The 19,310-nt window shown below is 49.1% G+C and overlaps 1 protein-coding gene across 2 annotated transcripts in view; it reads left to right on the plus strand.

The window, feature by feature from the left end:
* Positions 1 to 19,310, plus strand: part of SYNJ2 (synaptojanin 2) — a 103,632-nt gene that overhangs the window by 66,059 nt on the left and 18,263 nt on the right. For both annotated transcript variants that reach the window (XM_039252082.1, XM_039252083.1), the window contains exons 9-17: positions 1,040 to 1,121; positions 1,859 to 2,008; positions 2,084 to 2,249; positions 9,219 to 9,410; positions 11,235 to 11,316; positions 12,079 to 12,219; positions 13,815 to 14,007; positions 16,713 to 16,871; positions 18,519 to 18,675. In XM_039252082.1, coding sequence (XP_039108013.1) covers positions 1,040 to 1,121; positions 1,859 to 2,008; positions 2,084 to 2,249; positions 9,219 to 9,410; positions 11,235 to 11,316; positions 12,079 to 12,219; positions 13,815 to 14,007; positions 16,713 to 16,871; positions 18,519 to 18,675 — 1,322 coding nt within the window. The remainder of the gene's footprint in view (positions 1 to 1,039; positions 1,122 to 1,858; positions 2,009 to 2,083; positions 2,250 to 9,218; positions 9,411 to 11,234; positions 11,317 to 12,078; positions 12,220 to 13,814; positions 14,008 to 16,712; positions 16,872 to 18,518; positions 18,676 to 19,310) is intronic.

The raw sequence follows: 19,310 nt of genomic DNA on the forward strand, positions 1-19,310 counted from the left end.
CAAAGACCTTGTATTTGCAGATTTGTCCACGCACTAAAATTTTAAACATTTTTTAAAACATTTATTCATTTTTTGAGAGACAGAGCACAAGCAGGGGAGGGGCAGAGAGAGAGGGAGACACAGAATCCGAAGGAGGCTCCAGGCTCTGAGCTGTCAGCAGAGAGCACGACGTGGGGCTTGAACTCACGAACTGCGAGATCATGACCTGACCAGAAGTCGGACGCTTAACCACTGAGCCACCCAGGCCCCTCTACTCACGAAAACTTATTTGTAACCCCCAAAATCCATCCTCTGGCCCTGTCCTGGTCGTCACAGACCTGCTCAGAACCGCGAAGAATTGGAGTCACTTGGGGAGCAAGTCTCCCTTCTGTTTCAGTGCTTCTACTAGCAAGTGTCTTTTTGTGATCCACTTGGTGCCACGTGGTCACGTTTTTACTCATTTTATTGGTGATTTCACTGTTTTAAATGGCCCCAGACATGGTGCTGAGGGCCATCCGGAGTTTCCAGGCATAGGAAGGCTGTGTGACGTGCCGAATGGGGAAAAAGCGTGTCATGGAGAAGCTTTGTTTGGGTCGGTTACAGTGCTGGTGGCTGCGAGCTCAGTGTTAATGAATCGACAGTCTATACTAAGGTGCCTTTATACAGAAATACACATAAAACAAGGTTACATCTCAATTGCTGATGAAAATGTGTGAGCAGAGACTCGCGGGAACCTCACCCCTGGGAGGTTCCTCTTGCTAATCTGCTAATGGTTCAGTTCACAAATTGTTCATGGCTACTTTCTGGAATGTAACTATGGCAAATAACAAGACCTGGTGTATTTTATAACGACCAGGTGTGCAGGCTGCCGAGAGGATGCGTGCCACTCCAGCCGTGCTGGGGTCCCTTGGTGTCTGCTGGGGATTCTGGGGGGCTACTCTGTTAGGTGACTCTGGGTACCATTCCGTTTGGGAGTCTACAGTCAACCTAGGCCATTGTTGTATGACCATCGTTCCTCCGACCTCAACTTGTAACCATTTGCCTTTCTTGTTTTCCTAAGTCTTCAGAAAGGCACTTTGCGGATGAACTGTCTTGATTGTCTGGACCGAACAAACACCGTGCAGAGCTTTATTGCACTCGAGGTCTGTCCCTGCATCGCGAAGCCCCTTGGGCCACTCGGGTCACGTCCCCTGCCTTCCATCGGCAAGATGAGGGCAACAGCACTGGGCTAACTTTCTAACTGAGGAGGTGGGCGGAGACGTGGCAGGCACCCGAGAGAGCTGTTCCTGTGTGGCTGGCTTGCCTGTACCACACTATGCCCTTGCCCCACGTAGAGGCACACTTTTTGGAACGCATCCCAGAGGCGGTGGCGCAGAGGTGCCGGGTGCCACCTTGAGAAACAGTAGTTCTGAGTCATGATTAGTGTGAATATACGGTTTGGCAAGGGCAGCGTGAGGCTGGCTGAGGCTGGATCTGAAGCCTAGGAGGGAGACCGGAGTCTGCCTCGTGGCCCACTGGCCCAGTGCCTAGGTGACGTCTCCTGGCTCACTGCTGGGAGGAGGGGTGGAGTCACTTGCTTGCTCTCCACCCCTCTGCCGGTCAGGGGTGGGGTTTGGGGAGGAGGTCAGGAGTCAGGGGGCCAGAGGAGGGCTGGTGGAATGCTGAAGACAAAGTTGGATAAAGTTGGGGTGAGTTGTGCTGGGAAGTTGTTCTTTGCCACAAGCATTCCTCATTCTCTGGAGGGGCATAGGGTGATCCACAATCTGCCACATGAGGAACTCATGGGGACGATGCCTGGTGACATTCACACGAGGCAGCGGTGGGGCTGGGAGCTTCCAGGTGAGCAGACGGCGACATCTGTCTCTTACTTCTTATCCAGGTCCTTCATCTGCAGCTCGAGAGCCTAGGGCTGAATTCAAAGCCCATTGCTGACCGCTTCGTGGAGTCCTTCAAAGCCATGTGGTCTCTGAATGGGCACAGCCTGAGCAAGATGTTCACGGGCAGCCGGGCCCTGGAAGGGAAAGCCAAGGTAGGGGCAGACCACAGTGGGCGAGGGAGGGCCGGCGCGGCTCCCTCTCACAGCCTGTGGCTTGGCTCACGGCAGGTGGGGAAGCTGAAGGATGGGGCCCGGTCCGTATCTCGCACTATCCAGTCCAACTTCTTCGAAGGGGTGAAGCAGGAGGCCATCAAGCTGCTGCTGGTGGGGGATGTCTACACGGAGGAGTCTGCAGACAAAGGAAGGGTGCTCCTGGACAACACGGCCCTGCTGGGTAAGGGGCTCCCATTTTGCCATATGGAGGTGTCCAGCTACCCTGCCGCACAGAGGGAGTATGTGTGTGTTGGTGGTGGGGGGCCAGGGTGGTGCTGGCCAGCCCTTCCCACTCCTCCCTGTGCGATCCCAAGCGGCAGGTAGCAGGTGCTCCGCTGAGCTGAGCTTCCTTGGCCTGCACTTCTGGCCCATGGCTTCAGCCTGAGCAGCTTACAGCTGTGATTTATATCTTCTGAGATGGTCAGTCGTGTGCAGCCACAAGAGGAGGCTCGGGAAAAAACAAAGTTTATTCTTCAGAAGAAACAACTGATAGACCGAGAATGAAATGATGGAGAAAGATGTTTTATGCAAATGAGAACAAAAAGAAAGCTGGTGTAGCTATACTCCTAGCAGAAAAGAGAGACTCTTTCAAAAAAAGACTAATAATAGACAAAGAAAGGTATTAACTAATGATAAAGAGGTCTGTTAAACAAGATACAACAGGTATAAATATATATACTCCAAACAAAAGCACTAAGATATGTAAATATAACAGACCTAAAGGGAGACGTTGACAACAATACAAAAATAACAAGGGACTTTAATACCCCATTTACATCAGTGGGTAAATCATCCAGACAGAAAATGAATAACAAGATAATGGCCTTAACACGTTAGACAGATGGACTTAACAGGCATAAACAGAATATTCCACCCCAAGGCAACAGAAAACACATTCTTCTCAAGTACAGATGGAACATTCTTCAGGATGCATCATATGTTAGGCCAGAAAACAAGTCTTAATAAATTCAAGAAGATAGGAATCATATCAAGCATTTTCTCTGACCACAATGGTATGAAACTAGAACTCAATTACAAGAAAACTGGGGGAAAAAAACACAAAAATGTGAAGATTAAACAACATGCTACTGAAAAACCAATGATGGGTCAGCAAAGAAATCAAAAGATACCTAGAGACCAAAACAAAACAAAAAACAACATATCAAAATCTTTGAGATGCAGCAAAAGCACTTCTATGAGGAAAGATCATAGCAACACAGGCCTACCTCAGGAAACAAGAGAAATCTCAAACTATCTTTATAACTGAAGGAACTAGAAAAGGAAGAAGAAATGAAGCCCAAAGTCAGTAGGAGGAAGGAAATAATTAAAGAGTGGAAATAAGTGAAATAAGAGATTTAAAAACAGTAGAAAAGATTTATAAAACTAAGAGTTCATTCTTTGAAAAGATAAAACAAAATTGATGCATTTTTAGCTTAGACCAACAAAGAAAAAAGTTGCTAATTGGAAACAAAAGAGGAAGAATTACAGCGGACACCACAGAAATACAAAGGATCATAGGAGACTATTGCAAAAGATTCTGTGCCGTCAGACAGCCTAGAAGATATGGATAAATGCCCTTCTTCCAAGACTGAATCATGAGGAAATACAAAATCCAAATAGACTGATTGCTAGTAAGGAGATTGGATCAATAATCAAAAGCCTCCCAGCAGCAGCTCCTGGCTGGCTCAGTTGGTAGAACATGCAAATCTTGATCTCTGGGTTGTGAGTTTGGGCCCCATGTTGGGCATAGAGATTTTCAAAAACAAAATAGAGTGGCTGAAAATTAAAAACAAACAAACAAAAAACCCTTCCAACAAACATAAGTCCGTGACCCGAAGGCATCACTGGTGAATTCTACGGAACATTCAAGATAAGATTTAATACCTGTCCTTTTCCACTCTTCCAAAAAATTGAAAAGGGGGGAATTCTTCCAAACTGCTTTTATGAGGCCATCATTACCCTGATACCAAAACCAGACAAGGATGCCATGTGCGTGTGTACACACACGCACGCGCGCACACACAAACAATTGCAGGCCAGTATCACTGATGAACACTGATGTAAAAATTTGCAATAAAATATCAACAAAGTGAATTCAACAACACATCAAAAGGGCAATTTACCATGATCAAAAGAGATTTATTCCAGTAATGCAGGGATGGTTCAACAGCCACAAATTGGTCAACTGAAATACCACATTAACAAAATGAAGGATATAAATCCTGTTGATCATCTCAATAGATAGAGAAAACGCATTTGACAAAATTCAGCATCCATTTCTGATAAGAACTCTCAACCATGTGGGTATGGAGGGAATTTACCGAAACGGACTGAAAGTTGTGTAGAACAAACCCACAGCTAACCACAGACTCGATGGTGAAAAGCTGAAAGCTTTCCTTCTGAGAACAGGAATATAACAAGGATGCCCGCTCTTGCCACTTTTATTCAGTATGTATTAGAAGGCTAACCCACAGCAATTAGACAAGAAGAAAAGGCACCCAAATTAGAAAGTCTCTATTTACAGATGACATATTATATATACAAAACCCAGAAGACTCCACCAGAAAACTGTTAGAACTAATAAATGAATTTAGTGAAGTACCAGGATATAAAATCAACATACAGAAATCTGTGGTGTTTTTATACGTTAATAACAAATTACCAGACAGAACAATTAAGAAAACAATTCCATTTATAATTGCATCAAAAAGAATAAAATATCTAGGGATAAATTTAACCAAGGAGGTAAAAGACCTATACTCTGTAAGATACTAATAAACAAAACTGAAAAAGAGGCAAATAAATGCAAAGATATTCTATGTTCATAGATTGGAGGAATTCATATTGTTAAAATGTCCATACTACCCAAAGCAATCTACAGGTGCAGTGCAATCCCTATCAAAATTCCAGCAGCATTTTTCACAGAGCTAGAACAAATAATTCTAAAGAATCTTCTTGAGAAAGAAGAACAGAGCTGGAGATATCAAGCTTCCTGATTTCAAACTAAAGTCTAAAATTATAGTAAAACAGCATAGTTTGGGCACAAAAAAAGGACACACAGAACAGTGGAACAGAATTGAAAGCCCAGACTGAAACCCACATATATACAGATAGGAAATTTATGACAAAGGAGCCAAGAGCATGCAATGGAGAAAGAGTCCCTTCAATAAATGGTGTTGGGAAAACTGGACAGCCACATGCAAAAGAATGAAACTAGACCACTGTCTTACACTGTACACAAAAGTCAACTCAAAATGTAAGACCTGTACTTGTAAAATTCCTAGAAGAAAACACAGGTGGTAATATACGTGTTCATAACACACACACACACACACACACACACACACACACACACACACATATGGATCTAACTCTAAAACAAAAGCACAAATAAACAGATGGGATTACATCAAACTGAAAAGCTTCTGCACAGGGAAAAGAATTGTCATCAAAATGAAAAGGCAGCCCTACTGAATAGAAGATTTTTGTAAATCCTGTGTTGGATTAGGGGTTAATATCTAAAATATGTAAAGAAATTCTACAACTCAACGACAAAACCAGACAACCTGATGAAATAAAATGGGCAGAGGATCTGAATAGACAGAGTATTTCTAAAGAGGACATAGATATGACCAACCAGATGTTCAGCGGCACTCATTACTAGGGGATGCAAGTCAAAACCAAAATAAGGTATAACCTGGCACTGGCTATATTGTCTATTATCAAAAAGACAACAAGTATTGGAGGAATTGTAAAGATAAGGAAATCCTTGTATGCTGTTCATGTTAGTTAGTTAGTTCAAATTAGTACAGCCACTATGGAAAGTCTTCAGAAAACTAAGAATAAAACTACCATGTGATCTAGATGTTCCACTTCTGGGGTTTATCTGAAGAATGTAAAAACATTGATTCAAAAAGATATATGCACCCCTGTGTTTATTGCAGCATTATTTACAATAACCAAGATAATGGAACAAGCCAAAAGCCAGTGCCTGTTAGTAGATGGATAAAGTAGATGTAGTGTGCATGCGTGCGAGTGCACGCATGAACACACACACACACACACACACACACACACACACACACACACTCTGGAATACTGTTCGGCCACAGAAAGGAATGAAATCTTGACGTTTGAAACAACATGGATGGACCTTGAAGGTATTATGCTAAGTAAGATAAGTCAGATGGGGAAGGACAGATACTGTGTAATTTCACTCACGTGAAATCTAAAATAAAACAAAAAACCAAACTTACAGATACAAAGAGCAGACTGATGGTTACCAGAGGGGGTGGGGATAGGCAAATGGGTGAAGGAGGTCAAATGTATGGTGATGGCCGGTAACCTGACTTCTGGTGGTGGTCATTTTGTAGTGTGTTCAGATGTAGAATTGTAATGTTTTACACTTGAGACTGATGTTTATATACCAATTTTACCTCGGCTTCAAAAAGTTATAATACTCTCAGGTCCTAGATATGGAGAGCATATCATACAGAGGTTTATTGGGGGTTTCTTTATTGAGATTTCTGCAGGAAACGCAGGACAGAGTCAACAGCTTAGAATTGGCCAATTTGAATAATTCTGGTGGGCTTTGGGTTATAGGCGTGGGCCCTAGTTGAATGGCACCTGGTTCTGGCATGACTGAGGCAGAGGGATATACAAAATGTGAATACAGTGAGCCCACTCCTGTACTTTCTTAGTTTGGACTATATATCTGAGCCAAGAGGAAAGGAAAAGTCGAGAAGATGCTGGACGAGTCTGTGTACTATAGGTCTCAGTTTCTTTGAGTGCTAATTCCTACCAGAAACCCATCCTCTGCTCCGGTGGGTTCTTGGTCCCGTTGCCAGGTATCATTTGTCCCAGGGAGTCTCTGGTGAGGGTGAGGGTGGCCTCCTGTTCATTATGGCCCCAGGACCTGGTAGAAGTGATAGAGGGAGAAGTTGTGTCCAGGGAGGTGGGCACCTGCTCTCAGGGGCAACTCTGTCATGCTTCTATCAACAGCTAGAGGTTTCTATTTGTTGAGCTACAGTTGACATACAGCATCATAGTACTTTCACGTGTACGGCAGCAGGATTCGCTATTTGTATACGTGGTGGAATGATCGCAGTGATCTAGTTAATATCCATCACCACACGTAGTTACAAAAAAAAAGTTTTTTTCTTATGATGAGACCCTTTAAGATCTATTCTCTCAGCAACTGTGAAACGCACAGCACAGTATCATTAACTATGGTGGCCGAGCTGTGCGTTACGTCCCAGGGCTTGCTGATTTCATAACTGTGACTTGAGATCCCCTTCACCTTTCTCTCCTGCACCCCCCCTCCCAGCCCCCAGTCTGTTTGTTTCTATCAGTTCATGGTTTTTAGGGGTTTGTTGCTGTTGTTGGTTTTTAGCTTTACCTATGAATGAACTAGAGGCTTCTTAGGAATTTTTTTTTTATAATTTTAAAATTTTATTAGAGAGAGAGAGTGCAAGCAGGGGGGGACAGAGAGAGAGGATCTGACTAGTGAGAGAATCCCAAGCAGGCTTAGCACTGTTATCCATCACAGAGCCTAATGTGGGGCTTGAACCCACAAATCATGAGATCATGACCTCAGCTGAAATTAAGAGTTGGATGCTTAACTGACTGAGCCACTCCAGAAACTGCCCCCCCCCGAAGGAAATCTTAATGGCGTCTTATTCCCTGGACCCTGTAAATGCTATAGAGATAGTAGAGAAGAATGGGAGAACCTAGCAATTTTCCTTAGAAAAATGTCTATGTTTTGTTTTAGAAATTTCCGAAAAATTACTTTGCCCATGTTTAAAATGGTTTCTCAGCCCTTTGCTGCATTCATGCTTCTGTGGGGACGCCCACTGGGCTTCAAATAGCCAAGGTGATATTCGTGTCAACCTAGAAATGAGGTGAGCTCAGTCAACGCTGAGAGAAGGTCTGAGTAGCGCAGAGTCTTATTAAGTAGATGGGTTGGTATGACTTAAATTTGCAGTAAGTCACCTGTTTCAAAAATGAAATCTGTTATGGGTGTCCAGGGGATGGGCATGGTTCAGAGTCATGATTTTTTAAGGGCTTGAGTCCAAGGTAAAGCAAAACATCTCAGGCTTGAGGGATGGAACGTGAAAAAAGCAAAAATGGGGCAAGACATTCCAGGTTTAATATACATGCATTTACAGTGTGGTAGGCTGGGGTATGTGGGTGGCTCATGATCTCACAGTTCATGGGTTCAAGCCCCGCACTGGGCTGTCTGCTCTCAGCCCAGAGCCCACTTCAGATCCTCTGTCCTTTTCTCTCTCTGTCCTTCCTCTGTGCTCAATCTCTCTCTCTCTCTCAAAAAATAAACACTAAAAAGAGAATAAAGTGTGATAGGTTGGAGTGTCCCCTTGCCTCCGTCCTCACTGGCTCGTGGAGGGAATGCTGAGGCTGACATTTCCTGTGGTCTGATGCCCCAGCCTGTGGGGCTCTGGTTGCGTAAAGGGTGTGGAGAAGGAATGTCTGGTCCTGTGTTTTCAGGACTTTGTGGTGAAAATGCCATAGGGAAGGGGGGCCTGGGTGGCTTAGTCGGTTAAGCGTCCGACTTTCGCTTAGGTCATGATCTCGCGGTTCGTGGGTTCGAGCCCCGCATCGGGCTCTGTGCTGACTGCCAGCTCAGGGCCCGGAGCCTGTTTCGGTCTGTGACTCCCTCTCTCTCTGACCCTCCCCTGCTCACGCTGTCTCTCTCTCTCTCTCCTAGAAATAAATAAAACATTAAAAAAAAAAAAAAAAGAAAGAAAATGCCATAGGGAAGGGGCACCCGGGCAGCTCAGTCGGTTAAGCTTCTGACTCTTGGTTTCAGCTCAAGTCATGATCTCACGGTTCGTGAGATCAAGCCCCATGTCAGGCTCCACAATGAGCGTGGAGCCTGCTTGGGATTCTCTCTCTCTCTCCTCCCCTCTCCCTCTGCCCCACCCTTTCTCTCTCAAAATGCATGAATAAACTTGCAAAAGATGCTGTAGGGAAGCGTCCTGGTTAGGTGGCCTTAGCCCCTCACCGTCTTCTCAAGGAACACACTTGGCCCGTATCTGCGGCCGTGTCTCCAGCAAGGGGCTGACAAGGGTATCTGGAGAACACGTGCGGTTGTGCGGTATGCACACACGTGCCCTTTCGTGCCTCCTCACAGTGACCCCCAGGATCCTGAGAGCCATGGCAGAGCGCCAGTCGGAATTCACACATTTCAAACGGATCCGTGTCGCCATGGGGACCTGGAATGTGAACGGGGGAAAGCAGTTCCGGAGCAACCTCCTCGGGGCGGCCGAGCTGGCCGACTGGCTGCTGGACTCCCCCAAGTGCTCGGGCCTGGCGGGCTCCCACGGTGAGTGCACGCAGCTGCCGCGGCCACAGGGACTTCGGTTTGAACTTTTCCACCTCCGGCGCCTCCTCAGAGTTGGTATTTGGTGTTCTGGCTCCTCAGAAAGTTTAGAAAGTTCTGTGGTCTAACTTTCCAGCACACACCTGGCAAATTATTTGAAGCCTTCTCTCTTCCACGGCGAGAGAAGGGCTGTCAAGGTGGGGAGTCTCTCTCTTCACATACAGAGATTCCTGGGCTTTGCTCGTTAGAACCTTTCTGTCGTGAGGAGGGGGATGTGGCTCCAGGCACTCGCATCTTGTTGCTGGTGACCAAGCACGTGTGTCCCAGCCTTCTCCCCGCCACCTGTGGACGCGTGTCCACTTTAAGTTACAAAAGAATTTGTGTGCCTTTTAGGAACAAAATGACTCCAAATTTGGCCCCCCACCTTGTGTCTTGAATCACACAAGGTACCACTGGGTGGCCTCAGAATGCAGGGGAAGGAGAAGAAATGATTCTCTGCCATCAGCAAGGACGCAGGGGCCTGGCGTCTCCGAGCTTTCTTGGATTCCGCAAGAGATCCACGATCCGGTTCTCTGTGGACGTGTAGGAGCCTCTCATTCTCCACAGCGGCCCCGAGAGTTTCCTGGAGCCCACCCCCCACCGTCCCGTGCACAGTTGGGTACCCCCACCCCTTGCTTGCTGCCTTTAGCAGGATAGCTGGAGTGCCCCGTCCGGCATTCTGGTGTCAGCGGGGACCGTCCAGAACGCCCACCGGAGCAGGCCCCTACTGCCGTGAGCCTTAGAGGGAACGTCCCTCCCCCTTTTCAAAGAAAGGCTCTTTGGCTCTTCTCGTTTGCAGGGTGGGTGGGGACAGCAAGCTGTTGTCACTTTGCAGGGCATTTTATTGGGACGCTGGGCTCAGCGCCCCCTAACTAGGAAGATTCATCAGGTTCAGGAGGGAGGAGGGGCTGTGGTGCCTGTCGCCAGCAGATCAGAGGAACTGCGTAGTTTTTCTTTAAACAAAGAAGAGAAGCTCTAAGCCAGTTAAGCTTGAAGTTTCCAAGCCTCACTGTTCCGACGGCGTCAGGGAGTGCAGAGTGTCCCTTTCTGCAGCGCTTGGACCCATAGTCCCAACTGATGGCTCAGGAGCTGAGTGGCAGGAGGTGGGGGGTGCTGGAGAGATGCGGCGGGGGGTTTTAAAGACGGGCCGCAGAGAGAACGGAGGAGCAGCACCTTGGTTTGCCATGCACCTTGTAAGATGCATTTCCGTAGCAGACCTCAGCGTCCCCAGGCCACAGGGTAACCACCTCAAGCTGGACAGGGTTTCTGTGCCCTAACCACCAGGACGACAGTCCCCTGGATGGACCATCATCAGTGAGTCATAACCAGCTCTGTGAAAAGTACTGAGGGACACAGACAAGCATGAGGCAGGGATACCCCACGTGCCTCTGGGCCTGATGCACATGTTGGTCACCAGGAAGGAAGAGGGACAGACAGGATGGTGCCCTCACTACCTGCCGGTGGGGGCGGGGGGAGGTTCGCACGTGCCATCTGATAGATGCATCACAACCTCCTTGTGAGATGGTAGTTACTGTCTCTTCCGCAGAGAAAGGAGCAGACGTTTGGAGGCGTCAGTGACGTGGCCCAGGATGTAGACAGGGCAAGGCTGTGTGCACAGTGGGACGTGAGGGAAGGTGGGGCTCTGCCCGGACCTTCACTGAGTCCTCTGGGCGCGTGCACCCCGGCAGTGGCACACCTGGCCTAGAAGAGACAGCCGTGGTGCCCTGCGAGTTTGTTAACATGAGCCTTGTCGAGTCTGATTTCCTTCACCTCCGCCTTTCCCCCCAGAGGATGACAGCCCAGCTGACATATTTGCCGTGGGGTTTGAAGAGATGGTGGAACTGAGCGCAGGGAATATCGTCAATGCCAGGTGAGCGTCCGGCACAAGGGGTACGGGGTGGCACCCTGAAACTCACACGAAGCTTTCCTGAGCTGGGTGCCTGGCTAGGAGCGGGGTGCTGAGGCCATCCTGCTTCGGCACCCACTAACCCGGGACCCTGACGTATAGGTACTTGGGATTGCATTCCTTACCTGCACACAGATGTGGACCTCCAGTTCCTCCTTGCAAATTAAGGAAATAGAAGGATGGGCGTGGTGTTGCTGTGTATTCTCAGCCGTGTGTGGAGGCTGAGTCATGCTGTGAGCTGGCATTGGGCGCCTGGAAGGTGTGGGCTGAGGGCCAGGCGGGAAGGGTGCTGACTCACCTTTCCTGGGGAAGGTGAGAAGCATAAGTGCGGGGAGACGGTACTTCTGTTCCCTCCACCAGGTGTGAAGGAAAGAAAACCACTCTATTCACGTTTTCTGTAAGGCCAACTGGACTTTTTCTTTCCTGGTTTTATTTCAAGGACTTTTCTGAACAAATAAAACCTGATCTGTGAGGCTCTATGAGTGAGGTGCCATGTAGGTTTTAGGTAGAGGGGGTGGGGTGAGACGTGTGCTGTGATGTCTATGGCACAACCAGAAATACACAGACAGTCCACTGCAGGCGTTAAGGCGGGGAACTGGTACGGCAGTGGGGACAGCATGACACCAGTTCTGTAAAAGGAATGAACTAAGGGCTGGAGGAGTCTGTGGGCAGGAGAGCCCATCTCTAGCAGACGGGAGAGCATCGTTTCTTTCTCTTCTTTTCCAGTACCACCAACAGGAAGATGTGGGGTGAGCAGCTCCAGAAAGCCATCTCACGCTCTCATAGGTACATTCTCTTGACTTCGGCACAGCTGGTGGGCGTCTGTCTGTATATCTTTGTACGTCCATACCATGTCCCATTCATCAGGTAAGAACATTGAGTTTATGAACGTCTGGGGGACAGGGGGTTGTTGGTCTCGGTGTTTTGTTCTGACTTCCTCCCTCGCCTCCCCTCCTGCACCAGGAATCGGGACTTGCCATTATTCTAGATCAATGTAGCAACCCGCCCCCCCACCCCCGGAAAAACCGGGCTGAATAGAATATTGTCTGGCGATTAAAAAGCCACAGTGGGAACCTTCCAGGTCAGGAAGCTGAGCTCTTTCAGAAAGTATGATTGTTGTCTCCCAAACTCAGCTTTGTGCAGAGAGAGGGATTTTTTTGTTGAAGTTTTAGACAGGAAACCTCTGACCAAGAGCCAAGTAACCCATCAGGAAATGCCAGCTCTTTTGTCTCTTTTTAAAAGAGTTTTAATAAGACGTGTGGGCAGAAAACCTCTCCCACTGTTACCCCACTGCAATGTCCCTAAAGTGACAGCTTTGTGAATGTCGGGAAGGGAACATTAGGAAATGGGATTCTTCTTAGGAAAGAGTGTGTGTGTGAGTGTGTGCGTGTGTGTGCATGCATGTGTATGCATGTGTGTGAACATGTGTGCGCACATGCATGTGTGCATGTGTATTTTAAGGTTTGGGAGGAACTCACCTTTTCCCTCAGTGACTGCTCACCTCCCACTGCCCCCTGGTCTCGCTCGTGTCCATGGCATTCCCTCGCATCTTTCTCACCGCCCCTGCCCGGCCGAACCTTCCCTGTTGCCGAGTTGAACACCTCTGAGTATTTAGAGGCAAGGAGGCTGCCCGCGGCAGAGCTTGGAGAGCAAGACTGTGTTCTGTGCTCGTAATCCCCTTCTGTGACACTCAGAAAATCTTTAAGTCTGTGTCCCCGGCTGCTGATCATGGCAGAGTGAGCAGGTAAGAGTCAGTAAAGGCAAGGTCAGGGCAAAGCTTAGAGGTGAACCCCGAGAGAGGCCGGTGCCGGGGAACTCCAGATTTCCCAGGCGCCGCCCAGTGTCCCCGGCCCCTCCTTCAGCCTTAGCTTGTTTAGCTCGTGTGCTCCTTGGCCGCCCTGTGTGCTGAGTGCTGGTCCCAGGGAGCGGGGGTAGACCTCCATGTGCCTCAGTCTACCGTCCCATGGACCCGCACACTCGCTGCTGTGCCTCGTAAGCGGGCACTCGAATGTGAGCGGGTGTCTGTGTGCAAACCGCCTACCCAGCCTGGCACAAACAACTGGATGTTTCCTGTTTCTTAACACGCGTGGATTACCCGGTGGCAGCACCCGTGCTTTGCGGGAAGGCTGCAGGGGTGGGGCAGGGGTAGGGCGGGGTGGGGCAGCCATAGAAGCAGAAAGCGGGGATGGAAGCGACAGCATCATGAGTGCTTCTGTGGGCACAGGGCCATGGAGACGGCCCTCCGGGCCTCCCAGGAGGCAGGCGTCGGCAGGGAGAGGAGAGCCGTCAGGAGCGATGGCCACGCCGGGCACCACGTGGCCTGGCCACTTAAGATGGGATTAGACGGATTCCGAGCCACAAGCCTCATGCTGCCGCCCAGCTCTTCTCTGTAGCGAAGCAAGTTTATGCTTGTCCTTCGTAGCCTCTAAGGGGCCGCCGCCCGTGTGCATTCTGTGTTGCAGGGACGTGGCGATCGACACAGTGAAGACGGGCATGGGAGGGAAGGCGGGGAACAAGGGCGCCGTGGGCATCCGCTTTCAGTTCCACAGCACCAGCCTCTGCTTCGTGTGCAGCCACCTGACGGCTGGGCAGTCCCAGGTGAAGGAGAGGAACGAAGACTACAGGGAGATCACCCAGAAGCTCAGTTTCCCGATGGTGAGCAACGCACTGTGGGTGGCTGGTGGCCCGGGAGGTGACATGGGAGCTAGCTCCCTGTGCAGAGCAGCCCCACGCCTGCTTTTCTGAGCTGCCAGGGTAGGCCGGGCATCGGGAGTGCACCCGCTGAGGGCTTGGCTCTGGGGGCGGGGGGATGACCCAGCAGGGGTGAGCCCAGGGCGCCCAGCCCTGGACTGTTCTGTGCCCCACATCAAGTCCTTATGCACTTATGCATTTTCGTTGAGTCTTTGTGTGTTTTCTGATTTTCTCGTTGGCAGTCCATGCTTTGTCCAAGTTGGTGAGGAACATCTGAATCCAGTGTGAGGCTTGGTTTTCTTGAGATCCGTGGTCTTCACACATGCATTCTGTTGCAGCTCCAATAAGAGCGCCCGTTTTTTACTTTTACTTTTTAAAAAATGTTTGTTTATTTATTTTGAGAGCAAGACAGTATGTGAAAACAGGAAAGGGACAGAGAGATGGAGAGAATCCCAAGGAGGGTCTGTGCAGTGAGCGCGGAACTGTGACATCATGACCTGAGCTGAAGTCAAGTCGGATGCCCAACTGACTGAGCCACTCAGGCTCCCCAAACGCCCATTTTTTCAATCTGTGAATTCCTCACCAAGGAGCCCTGGATCCTTCCCCCTGGTCTCCACGTTGTGGCTAACATGCACCATGCTGCCCTCTAGTGGTGGCAGGGGTTTGCATCCCAAAGCCCGCGGATCTTCTATTCAAATTCAGATTGGAATGTTCTCCTCCCCGTGCAAAGATGATTGCCTGCACACCTTCAGCCTGCTGCAAACCACCTGTTACCCAGCAGTGAGGGGAGGCCAGTTCTTCACCACATGCTCTGCCGACGTCTGTGACACGGTTGGCTGGGTCACAGAGCTGCTGCATGTGAGGCCAGATAGATCCCCTAAAACTGACACCCTGTTTACTGGGCTGCACAGGCACTCAAAGCAAAAACTCTTTCATTTTCATTAATGAGCGTTATAATCTTTGCTGTAGTTTTGTTTCTTGAATTAAAAAAGGAGAGTGGGCGCCTGGATGGCTCAGTTGGTTAAGTGTCCGACTTCGGCTCAGGTCATGATCTCTTGGCGCATGAGTTCGAGCCCCACGTCAGGCTCTATGCTGGCAGTTCAGAGCCTGTGTCTGCTTCCGATTCTGCATCTCCCTCTCTCCCTGCCCCTCCCCTGTTCATGCTCTGTCTCTCAAAAATGAATAAAGTTTAAAAAAAAATTAAATAAAAAAGAAACAGAGTTGGGAGATTTACAATGTGTAGTCTTCTAATTTATGTAGGACATTATGCATGTTTTTTCTGTGTGTCTCTTTAGTTTTTTTAAAAAAATTGTCCAAACCTTCTCACTTAAAATGCTATTTCAAAACATTAAACTTGGGACATATTCAAAATATTCAAAGGGCTTATAACAACCGCCTTTTTTTCAACAACAGAAATACTGCGGGTTCCTATAAGTTAATGCCCTACACCTGCAGGTATTTAGTAAATTAATTAAAACTAAATAAAACAAAAATTCCTTGTTACACTGGCCACATTTGATGGCCACCCGGTGGCTGCTTGTGCCTGCTGTTCCCGGTTTGGATGGTGCAGATGGAGAACGTTTCCATCACTGCAGAAAGTTCGTTTGGACAGCCGGGCTCTACATGCTTATTTGATCGTGATCACTTTAGTCCTCTGCCTGGATTCCTGTCGTGGTTTGCAGGGAGTGGGGACATAGCAGAAACGGATTTTGGAGTTAGGCAGATCTGAGGTCAAGTGCTGCATTTATTATGCACTAGGTGGTGTAACTTCAATTTTTTTTTAATCTTAAAGAGAGCCGATAGTGCCTGCTTTCCAGGATTGCTATGAGGGCAGTGTGCCCCAGAACACAGCTCAGTTCTTGTAGATGGGAGGTAGGGTTGATGCATAATGGCCGCTGTCATTGCCTTTGGTGATTCATGGCAGGAGACAGGACAAGGGTCAGTGCTCTCCAGAGCTGTGCTAGTGGACCTCGGGCTCAGGATGGGCTAGACCGGGAGTTGGGACAGAGAATGGGTTGCAGGATGAAAATGGATGAAATCCATGACGTTTTACAAAGTTGCACGTTCTGAGCATTTTTACATATTTCCTTACGCCTGATTGTCATAACTCTTAATGTTTGGGGCGATTCTTCTTTGGGTGCGTAGACATAACAAACGCAGGAGCACAGCCAATCACAGAGCTGGGGCAGGCGCAGCGAAGGATGCAGTCATGCTCCCCCAGTTAGAGTTGAGCTTTCTCCAAACCACTGAAAAACACTGTCATTTGAAACAAAGTAAGCCATGTAGGGGCACCTGGGTGGCTCGATCTCTTGATTTCAGCTCAGGTCATGATCTTACAGTTCATGAGATTGAGCCCCGAGTTGGGCTCTCAGCTGACAGCAAGGAGCCTGCTTGGGATTCTCTCTCTCCCTCGCTCTCTGCCCTCCCCTGTGCATTCTCTCCCTCCCCCACCTCAAAAAATAAACTTTAAAAAAATAAAATAAGCTGTGTAAAAGCCCCTCAGTAGATGTACAGGATTAATGAAAGAGGAGTTGCTCTATTAGGAGACTTTTTAAAGTAACATTTTAAGAAAAACTGCATCTGCGTATTATCTTCATGGTGAATTTTTCCCTCATCTCCCACCGTCTTTGCAAGATGGGCCAGGATGACCGTGGTTTTCTTTATGGCAGGGAAGAAACATTTTCTCTCACGATTATGTGTTCTGGTGCGGCGATTTCAACTACCGCATCGATCTCACCTACGAAGAAGTCTTCTATTTTGTCAAACGCCAAGATTGGAAGAAACTTCTGGAGTTTGATCAGCTACAGCTGCAGAAGTCAAGTGGAAAAGTAAGTTGTGCCCTTAAAATCTGTCTTAGCTTATTTTACCCTGGAGTAACCTCAAAGTGTCTACACCAGCGTTCTGCAAGTTTAGCTCCATGAGTGGAGTGAACAGCGATTCTGATGGTAAACCGTGTGGCGTGTGACGTTGGAGAAACGAGAGCGCCCATTCACACCCACTGCCTGGTCCTCCTCCAACGGGCTGCACGCAGGGTCTGTGTGTCTGCTCGTGTGGCAGCGGCCGTCACACTGTGGAAGGGGGGCGGGCACGCAGGCCAGCCCCGGGAGCAGTGGCAGCAGGAGCCTGCCCAGCAGCGCCAGGGCCTGGGCTCTGTCCCTTCCTCCTCCACACAAACTGAGCCCTCAGTCCTCTGGGTCCCAGCAGGGAGTAAGTACCCGCGCTCAGCGGGAATCAGAGCTGCTTCGGAGGTCCCAGGTCAGCAGTGAGCACTGCGCTGGGAGAGGATGGAGAGTGTGTGCAAGCCCACGCCACCTCCTACCCGCACACCAGCCTTCGCATACACTCAGCCACCCAGGGACACTCAAAGTGCTTTATTTTGATGATATTTCTGTTTCTCATTGGCGAATGCACTGACAGATTATGACCATATTTAATATGCTTTATATACCAATTTGCGTGGATAATCCTCAAGACCGACCCACAAATTAGATATTATACCCGTTTTATAGACCAGAAAACTGAGGCCAAGGTCAAATGAGTCCAAGGCCACACAGTCAGTACACAGAGCCATGATGCGGTCCACGATTGTCAAACTACGGAGCTCATGTTCTTCCTCCCAAATGACCCATCTGCAGTTTTTAGTGACTCCGCGGGCTGTGGCATGATAGGAAGGATTCAGGTGTATCTGTCCTCTGTTCCTCCATGTCCCACTGGCCAGCTTCCAGATGACCCAAAATTATCTTCTCCAGTGAATCCTGTTTGCTCGTGTCAGTGTCTGTTAGCTTTGTGGCAGGCTGGGCCCAGATGGCGGGCGCACAGCCATAGTCCCTTTACATTTTGAAAACGCAGCTGGTAACCTGTGTGGTGAGAGGGACGTTAAGGTGTCCCCTGCAGCAAGAGGCAGGCGGTCCTCGGCGCTGTCCATGCACGCCCCACCCGACCCGCCACGGACGTGGATTGCTGAGGGAGGTCAGATGGAAAAGTGACCACGCCATACGTCCCTACCCCAGGTTTTTCTCTCCGCCTCCTACCAGTGCTGTGCACAGCCTTCCACAGGAGCACTGAGAGGATTCATCCCGGCTGTTCTAGGGTCTTCTCACGGCACCGCGGCTGGATCCAGAGTGAAACAGAGAGTTCGGTCTCAACCCTGTGCTTCTATTGACCCAGTTTATTTAGTTAGCAAATATCGACAAAGACCTTGATAGCAATGGCGGGCATCGTGCTGGCTGTGGGACGGCCTGGATGGGCGCCATCCCCGCGTGCCTTCTGTGGTCTCCCGGGCCCTGGAATGAGTGATCGTCACTCTGTTGCTGGTTAAACAGCATACATTCAGTTTTAAACATAGTTGCAAATGTAGATTCTGTGTCTTCTAAAGAACAGAGCCCTTTGGAATGCGCTTTTTAAATTTTTTGTTTTTATATACGACGCACAGAATCTAGGAGAATGAAGGTGGTCTTGGTCTTTTCTCCCAATAGATTTTTAAAGACTTCCACGAAGGCACCATTGATTTTGGACCTACTTACAAGTACGACGTTGGCTCGGCCGCCTATGACACGAGCGACAAGTGCCGCACCCCTGCCTGGACGGACAGGGTCCTGTGGTGGAGGAAGAGGCACCCTTTTGACAGAACAGGTGCGTGGGACGCGTGCACCTTCAGAGCTGGTAGAGGGGACGGTGATACCACGGAGGGCAAGTCGGTCTGGGCAACCCAGAACGACAGGAGAGTTAGGCCGCTTGTTGGCCCCTCAGCTTTGGAAGTTGTGCTCTGGGGGGCTCCCCTCTGGCTCTCCCTGTCCCTGCATCACAGCTCTCCCCCCACCCCCACCCCGTCTGCCTTCTGTCCTGCTTGGGCCACAAGGAGAGAAGCCACAGCTCTAACGTCCAGTGTCTGTGCCCTTACCCACGACACGCGCTACCCTTTTTGCTCAACCAAACTCTTACCTGCTTAAAGCTCCAATTCCAAATCGACATGAGCCTGACGCAGGAAGGGAGCGTTTTCTCAATTAGCTGTCCAGTATGTTTTGAAGCATTGGCGCTGGCCAGCAGGGAAAGGCGGCTGATTTAGAACACCTCTACGTAAAACAGCTCGGCTTTCCTGACGAGATGGGTGTAGAGATTTCGAAGCCAGGGAACCACATCGTTCAGATCAGTCTGTGGACATCTGTGACAACACCCCCGGTGCATCGAGGGGCAGGGACATCATCGTGGTCTTAGTCTCTGCTTCTCCTCCTGTAGGAAGGGCTGCAGACACCCTGTGGCCTCAGGGA

This window comes from Hyaena hyaena, unplaced genomic scaffold (genome assembly GCF_003009895.1).
Source record: "Hyaena hyaena isolate Hyena2069 unplaced genomic scaffold, ASM300989v1 scaffold_405, whole genome shotgun sequence".
In the NCBI taxonomy this organism is placed as follows: domain Eukaryota; kingdom Metazoa; phylum Chordata; class Mammalia; order Carnivora; family Hyaenidae; genus Hyaena; species Hyaena hyaena.